General features: G+C 47.4%; 1 protein-coding gene across 5 annotated transcripts in view; it reads right to left on the bottom strand.

Moving 5' to 3' along the window:
- The window catches only part of sox6 (SRY-box transcription factor 6), a 104,595-nt gene that overhangs the window by 15,077 nt on the left and 76,182 nt on the right, over positions 1–13,336 (bottom strand). For all 5 annotated transcript variants that reach the window (XM_057024848.1, XM_057024866.1, XM_057024858.1 and 2 more), the window contains 3 exons: positions 8,046–8,195; positions 5,934–6,111; positions 5,552–5,739 (listed from right to left, as the gene is read on the bottom strand). In XM_057024848.1, coding sequence (XP_056880828.1) covers positions 5,552–5,739; positions 5,934–6,111; positions 8,046–8,195 — 516 coding nt within the window. The remainder of the gene's footprint in view (positions 1–5,551; positions 5,740–5,933; positions 6,112–8,045; positions 8,196–13,336) is intronic.

Here is a 13,336-nt window from a genome sequence, read left to right as displayed (position 1 = left end):
GGAAAGTCCACGTTGCAGAAGAAACTTAAGCCTGTTGATGGAGAAGCTGAGACAGAAAGAGAAACAAGAGTGGACGGACAGAAATTCAATGGGGAGATCTCCGGATTTACCGTTGCTCCCTCACCCCTCCGACTGGTAATTCTTCCTATGACTGCTGGGACCTGAGGAGGCCTCAGATCCAACACTGTTGGTATTCTTTCTACTCTGCCTTGAAACTCAGATCCTGGAATTTCCTTTAGGTTAGTCCTTCTTCAAGGCCATAATCCAATTTCTGTGGTTCAAACAAATGGTTTTGATTTGAATTGTTAAGATAATGTCTTTTGCCCCACTTCATCCATGCTATCAATACCAGTTTCAACGCTGTGTAAAAATCTGTTCTAGTTGTATTTATGCTCAGTCTGAATCCAAAACCCATCTGTGAACATCTCAGTTTTTCCTGCAGGGCATGCTGATAAGGCAGGCCTGAGGGGAAGAATGGCTCAAAGGTGTCTCAGTGAGTTAAAGAACAAGATGTAGCAAAGCGCTACAAATTCAAAAATAGCCTCTTAATGGAATACCTTGCAAAAAAGTTCACCTAAAGTCCAAACACATTGAAAATTGGACTGCAGTTTAATTGTCAGATGGACCTGAGAGTTGCAGAGAGGAAGGCAGACAGAGAAGGCCATGACGATATGAATATATATTAATGATATCCTGAAAAACACAAACCACAGGGCACCAGGATAATAAATCCAGCAGGACCTTGTTTGTTCAGACAACCGGCTGCCATAACATTTCTTCTACAAATCTGGAGGAGCCTGGTATAAATCATGTGGCCTTTAAACCTTCTGTAAACACTTCATATATGATACTCCGTCGATTCTGGTCAACATTTGGGAACTGCGCGTCTGCACATGTTTGAAATTTTCATTATTGGGAGCTTTAACAGCTGCAGGATCAGAAACGGCTACTTATGGTTGATAATGTGCTGGCGCTGCTAATATCATACACCTGGAATGTGGCAAGTTGCAGGCAGTGGCTCCGACCACAATGGAGGGCTTTGTGTATCAAATGTCAGTCAGCGCTGTGGTCTGTGGCCCTCTATTCTTCTCTCCAAGGGTCTCAGACTAAACCCCTCAACAATCTGTCCCAGTCCTGCTGGAAACAAAGACTGCCCTTAACACGGCTCAGCACCTCATCTGTTTTGGATTTTTATTGTAACCAGTTGCGACGTTATTTATAAGTCTGCAGCTTTCAAGTTGTTTCTGCGACTCCTGAACCATCTATAGATGTTAAGTACAACCAGCCATGCGGTGAACCCACGGCTCCTTTCATGCAGGCACTTTTTTGGGGGGGTGTTTTTGTACCCAGAAGCCTCCCTCTGCTAAGACTAATAGAAGAAATGGTAGAATCAACAGTAGCGGCCGCAGGAGGCTGGCCCGGGTTCAGTCGCACTCGCCCTCTACGTCAGGCAGAGATTGCAGGTTGGTGCCGTCTCATTTGGGCTGCCAGGGCATCACCTCATTAAAGAGATGGATGGAGGGCTGATAATTAAATTAGGGCTCTGAAAATATTTAAAAAGCTCGTCGGTGACTCTCATCCGGGCCGTCTGCCAATCGACTGTTTGTTGTTTGGAGAAAGAAAGATGTGCTAGCGTTATTCCACATGTGTGGGTTTTTCCTTTCTTTCTTTCAAGAGGGGAAACAAGTCAAACCCACAAAATATGACCTTTCAGCGCCAATTTGAAATGTGGATTTAGTCTCAACAAGCAGATTTATTTCACGTTTGTGTGCACGCTTCAGAACACTCACACACGGGCTAAAATATTATACTCTTCTGTCAATCTCGGGCCCATATATATGAAAAATAATTTGAGGAGGGCAGAATGTGAAGCCATTTCAACACCGTGGTAGCTCTGCTGCGCTAAAAAGGCTTATCAAGACCCCCAGGATGCAAATCAGAGCAAACCTGACGAGCAGTTCCACATTGAAAGCATTGTGAATCCATGCAGTAAAACAATACTAGAGACTATAAATGGTGCTTTGTGGTCTATTATCGCCGCCATGCTTTGTTGCACGTAGCACAGGCACTGGCTATCAGGCCAGGCAGCGTTTCTGCAGCAGGCCAGAAAATTCACCACGTCAAATGACAACTGTAGACCATAATGGAGCGGCCGCCGCCAAACGACCCTAGCAAGATGCTGAATTGATGCCTTTCTGGGGAAGAGGCGAGGCGGGGTAGAGACCTGACCTGGGAGAGCAGCCTGCAGACCCACGCACATTATTCAGAGTCATAAATTGTTTTTAATCTTTTGGCACACGTGAACAATTGGACAAAGCATTAATGTAAGCAATCTTCACAATAGCACTCTCTGGCTACAGCCAATGTCTGGGAGCTGAGCATAATCTAATTTGGATGGGCAAACCCTTGTATGCCAAGGATTTACATTGCAGCCAAAACGCCTTGGTCTGCAATTTCCAAGACAGCAGTCGAAAAGGAGCAGAAAATTGCTTCCAGGGCTGCAGACCAGACAAGATTATATTGAAAGTCTTTGTGAGGGCCCTGGCATCACACACACACACACACACACACACACACACACACACACACACACGTGTGTGTGCCTGGGTGCATGCACACAGACCCACATGCACGCCGGATTCAACGTTGTAACCGCTATAACCAATAGGTTAGGAATCTGGATTTTGTGGAGCCCCGGCGTAAGCTCCATTTGAATATTTACAGGATGAGCTTTGGGATGCGGCAAATGGACAATTGCAGTCATCAATACGGGGGAGAGGTGCAGCCGCAGGGCAGAAAGGGGCAGTTCAATAGGTTAATACACTGGCCTTTCACCTTTTGATTCCAGTTAGGGACATGTCAGCAGAGGAATATATTTTATCTCGCACGATCTCCGGGGCAACGCAGATGCAGCGTCAGACAAACTGTCCTAGCAAACTATGGCGCTCGTCAGCACAGAGACTCCACTCGACTCTTTTTGGTCACCTTAAGGTGGCCTGGAAGACACCAGATTTATGTAAACAACAAAAATAAAGGTCCCCAGGAAGAGCCATCAACAAGCCATCAAGGTTCCTGACCAAAAGGGAGAGATGGGTGGATATTCCATCTAAGTGCAGACATATGGAAACCAACACTTGATATTTATTCACCCGTGACCCTGATAAACAGCCAGATATAGCTGCAACGCATTATAGAGGGAAACAATTCAAATGGATACAAATGGATTCACGTGGATTTGTCTGTGGGCACATTCAAGGTAAAAGCCTCCGCTGGATGAGAGGAGATGGTAAATAATGAAACAAAGTAATTGCCCTCTGCAGACAATAATACTTTTAGATAAATATTTCAAAAGGGTAAATTGCAGAGGGGCTGTAAAAGGTTTTATTGTACTGATGGGATGTATAGTAGTAAAAAGAGACAAATAAAAAGACAAGAATGTCTGATCCAGTTAGGCATGAATATTTTACATGTCCTCGGGATAAAGGCTGGTACAGTGTTCTGAGAGTGTGTTCCACACCTTGTTCGCCTATGGGGGTATGGAGAAGAGAGAGAGGGCGAGAGAGGGACTGGTGTGAGAGGTTAGGAGGACTGCATTGTACTGGCGGGACCCACTTTGTATAAAAAGATGAATTGATCCATCTGTAAGCAGCACTTAGACCCACTCCTCTGCCCGGTCATTACAGCGGGATAAATCAATATTTAATATCCCCCTGCCAACAGCCACACTGGATGATCTTAACCTCTCCTTAATCCCATTTATGTTACCTTTTTCAGAATCTTATTCATGTAAGCTCTCACCATGATAAACTTCCAAACAAGAGACTGGGAGCGGCGCTATTAGAGAGCACGCTGTATTTATGTCTGGTGACCCCCTCCCTCGGTGAAATATTAATATTCTGAAACTGACCAAAGTGGGAGCTTTTATCCGAGGTTCTAGTTTCTCGGCTTGTATCAGCAAAAGCCTCTCTCTCTCTCTCTCTGTATGTCTCTCACTCGCTGTCCTTCCTGCCGCCTCATTTCACTGAATTACAGCCTGCTGTTCTTTATTGCCAACGAAGGACGAAGATGATGGGGCAATTCTTTTAGCTGACTTGATAAACTGGTGTCAGCCCAAACTAAAGCCCCCTCTCACCACGATGTGCCTGATCCCGGAGCATCGAGCGCAGCCGTGGAGGCGTCGTTGGACCAGCCAACGCTGCTGTGAGGGGACGTGCATGACGTGATGGTTTATTTGTTGATATCAATAGGAAGCAGAGGCCTGTTTTTGCATCACTTTCCTTTACTTCACGTCACACTTTGCTGTGGTGCGACCCCACCGCTGCACTTAAGGCCGGATAATTTGCCCTTCGTCTGGGCTGATGCAGCTAGCTTGTAGACCTGCTCACCTCTCTCGGTTAACTTAGATACCTCTCCATGTTAGAAAAGGGGAGCAGACAAAAGACAGGAAAAGGGGAAACAAAAAACTTCTGAGGACTAAGCTGAGAGTTAAGCTCTGCCTGCACAGGACAATGAGGCCTGTTGAAAATTGCCTTTTACAGGCATTGTTGGGTTACAGCTTTCATGTCGCGGCACATTCAGCCGCGAGGTTGACCACAGACACACCTCAGCTGGGAGGAATGAGGGCAGCTCGCACGCGTTTGCTGAAAACCTCACATGCCGTGTGGCGCTGAACAAAAGAGCGAAAGAAGACAGATTACAGTAGAGATCTCGCTGGCGTCACGGAAAACAGATTAAATTCCTGATGCTGCACATTTAGCAAAGTTATACGGATGCCTAAAAAGGTGGACGCATTAGAGAAGCGCTGTCGTCTGTGGGCTGCACCAATTAACGTCGCTTCTGAGACAGCGCGCTTGATTGCCACCTGCATAGACCCTGAGCTCTCCCGAACGCCGAATTCAAGTCAATTCATTGACTTTTTTTTTTTTTTACATATACACTGACCTAGTTGAGGCTGTTGGTTGAAAGTGTCAGGTACTGAAATATTAATGAGCATCGCTCCCAGTTCCTGCCTGTTCCTCACAGCCAACTGGCAACGTGGCATCAAGCTGAAGTGAGGAGGACAGTTTTTTTTTTTTTCCCCTTGATTGACTCATCGATTGAAGATATTTTTAAAGGGAATCCCTGGGAGTGTGTGTTCCTGGTACAAAGCAACCTCATCCCATGTCAGGGGACGGCGAGGGCTGCTAGTTTGCTTTAATTGGGCAGAGACTTCAGAGTGTTCTTTAGCCACACCGGGGCACCGGCGTGGCCTGTCACGGCCCTCACGCCATCAACGCCGAGGCCAAGGCCTCTGAACATGCACATACAAACATATTTAGGCTAATTTAAGCAAACACACATGCAGACTCTGAACTGTGCCAGCTCCTACCTCCCTGGATCTGGATTTTAAAAAAAGGATTCTTAAGAATTTAGTGATGTATCAAAACCACCATGTTCTACTTTCTTCTATGTTTCTGACGGTAGTTGAGCCAAACATGCACAAACAGGTTCCTCGGAAGTTGACCTGAATCTGGTATGAAACGGCGAGCGGCTTCCCGCCGGCGGCCCTAACCTTGTCGGTCCTGCAGTTGTTGAGGCCCACTGAAGTGAGGGCCGACAGCTTCGCCTCCATGCCCTGCTGGTGATGCTGCAGCTGTTCCCTCTGGATCTGCTCCCGCATTTTCCGGGCCTCCTGGATGGCCTTCATCACTGTGTCCTGGTCCCCGAACAGCGCGGTGGAGTTTAAGCTGGACAGAATATCTGCGCACACACGGTTTGGACCATGAAATTACTACGACGGAACAAAAAAAAGCCACAAAACCAGGAAACTGACCTCACAACAGTGGCACTTTTCTCATATTTAGAACCGAATGGGAGCTTGCATTTTGGGACTGCAATAAATCCCCTTGCGTATGTGCTGTGCTTTTTTTTTGTGTGTGAAGTGACGCTCTTACCCAGAGATGAGCTACGGCCAAGGCCTCCTCCCAGTGGACTAGGAATCCCACCCTTGGGGAGAAGGCTGGGACTGTTTTTACTGCCGAGAAACAGGTTTTGTGTCGGGGACGTGGGGGACTTGACCATATCTGTCGTCTTCGGTCGCGCAGACAGGTTAAGTGGCTGTGTTCCTTCCTCCTACGGAAGCAGACAGAAAAGAGCATGACAGAAAACAGATGTGAATAGATGCACCCCCTCTGCCGCCTCCTTTTTTTTTTCAGAGTTGGGGGAGCTCAGTTTACCCAGACTGCACAGATCTCCTCTGTTCCCAGTTAATTATAGGATCCCTGTCTTGACCCACACCTCCTCCCTGGATCTTTCCTCTCTGCTTTTCTCCGCTCCTCTCCTCATCCATCCATCCTTAGGAGCCGCGCCACTGTGATCTTCCTCACAGTTGCCCGGCGCCTTTGTTCACACTAATTAAAGCAGATTGTGTCTCTCTGTACATCTTCATCTGTTCTCCCTCTCCTCCTCCCGGCTCTCCGTGTCTGCACTCCGGTTCGAAGAATAAATAATGACCAGATAACGGCGCTGCCAGTGATCAAAGGCAGCTGTTCCATTCATCAGATGTCGACTTGCATTATCTCCTTCATTAATTTGTTTTTCTAATTTCACTCCTCATTTGTGCATAGTTGTATTCATCATGTTTGCACGGATGTATATTTGTTTATCCCTGAAATAATAACATGTGGTGCAATGTTGCTTGAGGTTTTCTGTCTTCGGAGCATTATTTTCCAGGGTACCACTGATTACAGGATTTAGAGGATAGAAAATATGTTCAAAAAACTTGCATATTTAATGCAGTAAATAAAGAAATAAGTAGAGCAGAAGTAATATTTACATTCTCTTCTATCCTCTTTTTGCTAGCAGAGTAAAAATGTCCAATTATCCCAAACTTTTAAACCGTATAGACAATCGTCACCCTGCACTGTACAAATAACCCAGCATATAGAGGGTTTTTTAAAGCCAGATTAGGCCGTGCAGTCATTAACAGCTTCTCCAAAGACGAAGTGTTTGCTCGTCCAAACATATGGCTCAGGCAAACACTGCCCCAAGGCCTTGTTACTGCTGTGCCAATAACATTTTGTCACAGAGCGAAGCTGAAAGCAAACAAACCGAACCAAAGGCGATTCCAGCGGACTGAGGGTGCAGATGGTGTGTTCCCTTCTTTTTGTGATATCTGGCATCATTCAAAATACTTAAAATTAACAAAGCGTCAAGTGAATCTGGGGGAAAAAAAGACACTTGTAATAATTTAAAGAAATTCTTGGTGTGAGAAAAGTCAACCTGACTTCCTTTTAGACCTTTTCACCTCTCATCCAAGAAGGTTCGTCACTTCTAACCCCGCCGATGAGAGACGAAACGTCGGGAAAAGGGAAGGGATGCCCAGTAAGCCAAGGAATTCAAGTTCTGATAGAGTTCATTTGCAATCTCAGGCGTGCAAACGTGTGTGTTAGAGTGTGCACGTGGCATCTGCATCCACGAGCGCACGTGTGTATTTAAACAGAAAACCAGAGTGGCTTCCTACAATTTCAGGCCATGATTTAAGGTCTTCTCTCCATTGTGATATTATTAAGTTAAACTACTCCAAATGGGCATGTGTTTGTGATTACGGCCCTGGCGGGTGGAGATGATGTATACGGTCTTTCCTCAGCGTGGAGGTCTGGTGGAGCGGTGCCACGCAGCAGCAGAAAACACACATTCTGCACTTGGGTTGTTTATGAAAGGCATTAATCGCACATTTGCCTGACGTTTGTCACACACACACACACGCACACACACAAAAAGCTGTTGTAATTCAGAAAAAAAAAATAGATGAATCCATGTGTTTCACAAATTACTGGCTTTGAGCAGCCATAGCCATGGCAACCATGTCCACAGAGTTCTGGTTTAAAAGAGAAAGCCTTGTTAAAGCTGATTGATGGCCTGTTCCAGGCTGCGTCCAGCTCTGGTCAGGCTGGAACACTGAAGGCATCGGTGAACAGTGTGCATGTCATGTGTTCAGACAACAACAGCTGAAGCGGGACAGGTCAAGTGCCTCCGAACACCCGGGAAAGAGCTCAGGCTTGTACCTTGACTTGAGTGAGGGGGCTGGTGGAGATCTTGTCATTCTTCAGAGACGAAGGAGAAATGGGCCCGCTGGTGTTGAGGGGCTGTGGAAGCTGGGGCACCTTGGCTCCGGGAGAGACCTGCATGCTGGCAAGTTGGGCGGCATAGAGTTGCTGCGGGCAGGCGGAGAAAGCGGCAAGGCGTTAACATCGAAACGCAGCAAACATTCAAAGATTTATATGCTCTCTTTTCCTCTCGTGCTGCTCCTGTTTGCCTTCAACTCCCCCTCTCTTCTCTCTTTTACGTCTTTCCTCTCTTTCCGAGGGGCTGGCAGAGAACCTCCATCAAAGGTCTTAACTGTATTTCAAAGGCAGAACCCAGAGAGAGACAGCAGTCTTAAAAACCACACAAAGATGGCTTTCTCTCAAAATACTTGGAGCCCCTGTTTTCCACTCCCCCCCCCCCACACACACACACACACACACACTGACTGGTTGCAAGTGTGTTAGCAGAGATCTCATTTCGCTCCATCTACACAGCTTCCTCTTGAAGTTTCTGGTCTGTGATTTGTCTCCATGCAGCCATGTGAGTGCCCCCATTCTACAATTTACGAAACCCTAACCTCAGCTGGATCGCCATCACACGGGCGTCATTAAGGCTTTGAAACCTGCACAAAGAGCGCTGACGTAATCGGTTGTTTTCGCTGGCGTGAAGTCAGAGGGATGTCCAGCGGTTGGTGACATGATTCACAGACTCTGGGGGATATTTTAAATGAACGGGGCAGCGCTCCATCTTTAATCCTGAAGGCTCGACATTCATTTCCACCCCCGGCGCTGATTGTGTGGGATATATTAAAACCGCGGGTTAAAAAACTGATGCTAGAATTTGGAAATGCTTAAGGACGCGGTGCTTCATTGCTGATACATGGAACAAAGTTTTTTGTTTTGCTCGTTTTCTCGGCACCTACGGGGGCCAGCGCCGCCACCCTGCCGCTACTCCTTTAGCCCGAGGTCTGTATTGATTGGCAACCTGGTAAGTGGTGAATTGGCTTTTGTCTACAGCCACAAAATTGCAGGGGTCCTTTAAATGGAGCTACTGTCTGGGAAGCGTCGCTGCTCTGTGTAGCCTTAGATCTCACTCCATCAGACTGATAGCGCCCCTTTACTCCCCCGCTGACCCGATGTCCTCTGGGCGGCGTTTGGTTTGTTATGTTATTCAGTCAGAGGGTGCTGTCAGAGAGAATTTAACTTCTCCTCTTTGGGTCAATCAGTAAACCTTGTCTCATTTCCTGGTTCCATCGGCCGCAGCCCTTGTCTGCGCAGATGGGGAGAAGCAACCCCGCTGCCCTCAGCTTCAGCGGGGGTTAATGCACACCAAAACCAAACAAAGCGCCTGTGTCCCACTCACGTATCTCAAGATATAAACACACATGTGTTCCTTTAAGAAACTTTATCATTTTCTGCATAGGCGGCAATACAAAAAGTCCATTCTTCCAGGGGAACGCAGGGATAACAACAGCACACGGGCAGCGGAAATGACCCGCTGATTATGTTCCCACAATGATAGCACTGCCCCCACCTCCATCACAACCAGCTTTTTGTCTCCAACAGAGACGGACACAGGAGCAGACCCAATTCTGTTTTCTTCTCAACTTCGCTAGACTTAGCTAATGTCACCGGTGAAACTATGCCGTGTGTCTTGGGCAGAAGGGGGGGGTGGGAGTTCTGGAGTCAGTGCTACACACAAGCCCTGATAGAGGGATGGAAGCAACGTCTGGTGGACAGATGTTTGCCAACGGGCACGTCGACACTCTGACCTTGGAAGAATAGTTTTTATTGTCCGGGAAAAGGGGCTCAATTAGACATCAAATTAGACACATTCAAGGATCCTGTTTTTGCTGCTGATTAGCAGGTCAGGTTGGGAACACTCTGTCAGGAGAACTCAAATAACAATAAATAAAAGTGGCGATGAGTAGTCAGGACACAGCATATCCACACTGTTCAAGGCCAGGTTTGGAGTACCTCAGGGCTGTAGAGTGAAGGCTTTGGGCTTCACATATGACAAAAGCCAGCTCACATTTAATTGGAAGTGATGCTTCCACAGTACATCTCAGTGCTCTCTCCAGTTAATTATCAAACATCTGAAATCTCTTTCCCTAGAAGGGGGTGTGAGAAAAAGTTCATTATCGGCCTTTATGTCACATTGAACTGTTAATTCCACCACATCACGCCGATCACACCACATCTCACTGCTGTTATGGTGAGTCTTAAACGATATACAGTTAGAAATATCTATGCTGTACAGTATTGTAGCAGTAGTTGCAGTACTGTATATCTGATCTGATTGTCCGATTCTGTCGGACAATCAGTATTCAATTCTGACATCCTTTAACCTCCTATCACACCACAGTTGCTTCTTAACAGCTTTGAAAATGTTTGCCGTGTGCCTAAAAGACATTTTTCCGTGCAGATGGAGCGGACGTTTTGACCCCATCCTTCTCAGTTTTCCAACAGAGCGGAGAAGAGCTCAACAAGCGTGGATTCGAAGCGAGTGCGGCACGCTCAAGGTCAGCCCGTTAGCCTCTGGTAATTAAAAACAAGCCCTCTGGAGGCAGCAGAGGTTAAATGGGGAGGCGTGATCCTCTGCCGGCGACATTAAACTGAGATTACACAGTCTGCTAATGACATTAGACATCTCGGACATATGATCTGCAATTAAAATGCCCAGTCTGTTTGTTTAGGGAAAAAACAAAACGGCATTCAATTAGAAATAAATACGCTTGCACCTATGGTGGTAATCAGTCTGTAAATAGGATTTCATATCCTGCACTAGCTGTGGAAAAACAAATGCGCTGCACAGTCCAAGCATGGCGACGCAAGCTGGAAAATTCGGCACCAGGTAGTTATCAGATTTCCTGCAGCCGGCGGTGATGGCAGACTGGAACAGACAGCGCAAAACGTAACAAGTTTAAAAACTATTTAACATTCTACGTATGGAGCTTCATCCATTTCACTCTTTTGCCCTTTGCGTACGTAGACATCTGTCTTTGCCGGTCTCCTTCGCCTCTCCCTGGCCTGGGTGCTCAGCACTGGGACAGATATGAGGGCATTAACTGTGCTTCAGTGCGCCGCGCCATTTAAAAGGCAGCGCAGTGCCAGCCCCCTTTGCCACAAGGCTTGTAGAGGCTCATTGCCCAGGGCTACCAGGCAGGCTGACCAGGACTGAAACCCAGATGTCTGAAGTGGAGGAAGGCGCCCTGGTGCACTGTGCCGAGGCTTTCCAGTATGGCCCAACATCTGTCTCATCTGCTGGCAGCCAACCTGCTCCAGTCCAGGCCCTCCCCTCCCCATCTTAGATCTACATATATATGTATTAAAGTTCTCTAACATTTCATCTTTCTGGCAGACACACACATGTGTGTGTGTGCGTGTGTGTGTGTGTGTGTGTGTGTGTGTGGGGGTGTTCGGGGTGTTCTCCAGGCCCAGGGGTGGCAGAGGCAGCCCTCCCATTCAGCTCAGCTCGCTGCATTATCCAGTCTATCTGTCCATCTGTCCCTCTGTTCACTGCTGCCTCCATCCAGCTGCTCACCTAGCCGTCCTATTAGCCAGCCTTCACGCACACAGCTAGCATTGCTGCACTGCTCTGGGTTACCTTCAAAGACCCAGCTCTCCTCATAAACACAGAAACAGCTGCTCTCTACAGCATGTCTGTTCTCTCTTTTCTCCCCCTCCTCCTCCCTCTTCCTATTTCAAAGTCAAAAGTGCTTCACTTGTTAATGATGAAGCAGTTACTCCACATCTGTACCACACGGGCGTTTACATCCAAACAAAAGATAATGCACTCTCCCACTTTCTTCCTGTTTGTCCCTGACTGTGTAACGCTCTTTCTTATCACTCCAGTTGCCTCCGTGGAGTCCTTCAGAAGCAACGTCTGCTCGAGATCAGGCAGCCGGTTTGTCGCTGAGCACGTGGGATGCTTTTCATCTTTACAGTGGGAGCACGGGGCCGACGTCGGGGCCCAGGTTCTTTCGCGGGCCCATGCAGAAACACCACAGAGAATGCGGTGAAGGATAATTGCAGTGCGGCGAGGCAAACAGCTGGACGCCGCAGAGTGTAAAACATAATGATGCCACGGGTCCGGACAATTTAGGGAGGAAAGATCAAGAGTGCGACACAGCCTAAATGGAGGATAAAAAGATGTGAGTCAACTAAATAGAAATGCACAAGACTTATAAGGAAGATGTAGATGTATAAGAGATGAATTTGAGCGAGCGAAAGTAGCACGTCTTTATTTGTTTGGTCCTAAGAGTGATGCCGCCTACAGAGAACCCAGATGTTCCATTTTATTCAATAATGCTCCCTTTAAAATGGCCAAAACCCCAACGTCTGCTTCCAATCATAGAAAACAGGACTTCTCCAGAGGTCCTCCTTCTGTTTAGTGCTTCTATAAAAAGGTTGGGGTGATACATATATATTAAGTTCGCCTTGGCCTTAAGAAAACAGTTTTTTCACCTGGCAACTGACATGAGCTGCAGTGTACAAACAGCAAATGATGGAACAACACAGACGGGGAAAGAAAAGGAAAATATTTGGTGGTATTAGAACAATTCCTCGTCAATTGAATATAGTTAAGTGTCCGGACAGATTGGGCACTATCTGCGCACAATTTCCTGTGTTGGCTGAGAGGTGTCAGTTGTAATCATGGGAGGACAGGCGGATACGGAGCCATTGTTTCCTGCCGGCCCGCGGCTCATCCCGGCCCTGTGTAGCCGCTAATGAAGAGGGGCACATCGCGCTGGGATAGTTTAGCCTCCTCCCCTCCTGTGACTCGAGGACGAGAGCCAATCTGTCAGGACAGCATTGAGTGAAATTGCCCTGTGCCGCGGCGACGCGCGGTGACAGCCACTCGCCGACTGCCAGCCGGCGGAGTGATGCTACAGGCCCGTATTGACAAGCAAATTACACTCTCCACCACTCAAACGGATTCTGGAAAATTCATTTACATCCATCAGTTCTAAGCCTTTGTTTCCTTGTTGGGTGCTTTTCTCTCTCAGAGAGGGGGCCGGGAACCTGGGGGGGGGGGGGCATACTGTTATGACAGAGGAGCCTGCGAAGGGGCCGCGTGGCCGACATTAAGAGTGACGGAGCGGCGTGCCCCTCCAACCGGATGGGTGATCACATTACCTCAGCAGCATTGTGGGAATTAATCCCTCCAATAAGATAATTCTTGTGGTTCATATATTTCACAATTTAAACTGAGTAAATGGCTGAAAATTACACGTTGCCATGCAGCTGACAGAGAGGGTGGGGACAGG

The sequence above is a fragment of the Takifugu flavidus genome, chromosome 2, assembly GCF_003711565.1.
Source record: "Takifugu flavidus isolate HTHZ2018 chromosome 2, ASM371156v2, whole genome shotgun sequence".
Taxonomy (NCBI): Eukaryota; Metazoa; Chordata; class Actinopteri; order Tetraodontiformes; family Tetraodontidae; genus Takifugu; species Takifugu flavidus.
The sequence above is the reverse complement of the archived record's forward strand: the minus strand, read 5'-3'. Positions and strand labels throughout refer to the sequence as shown.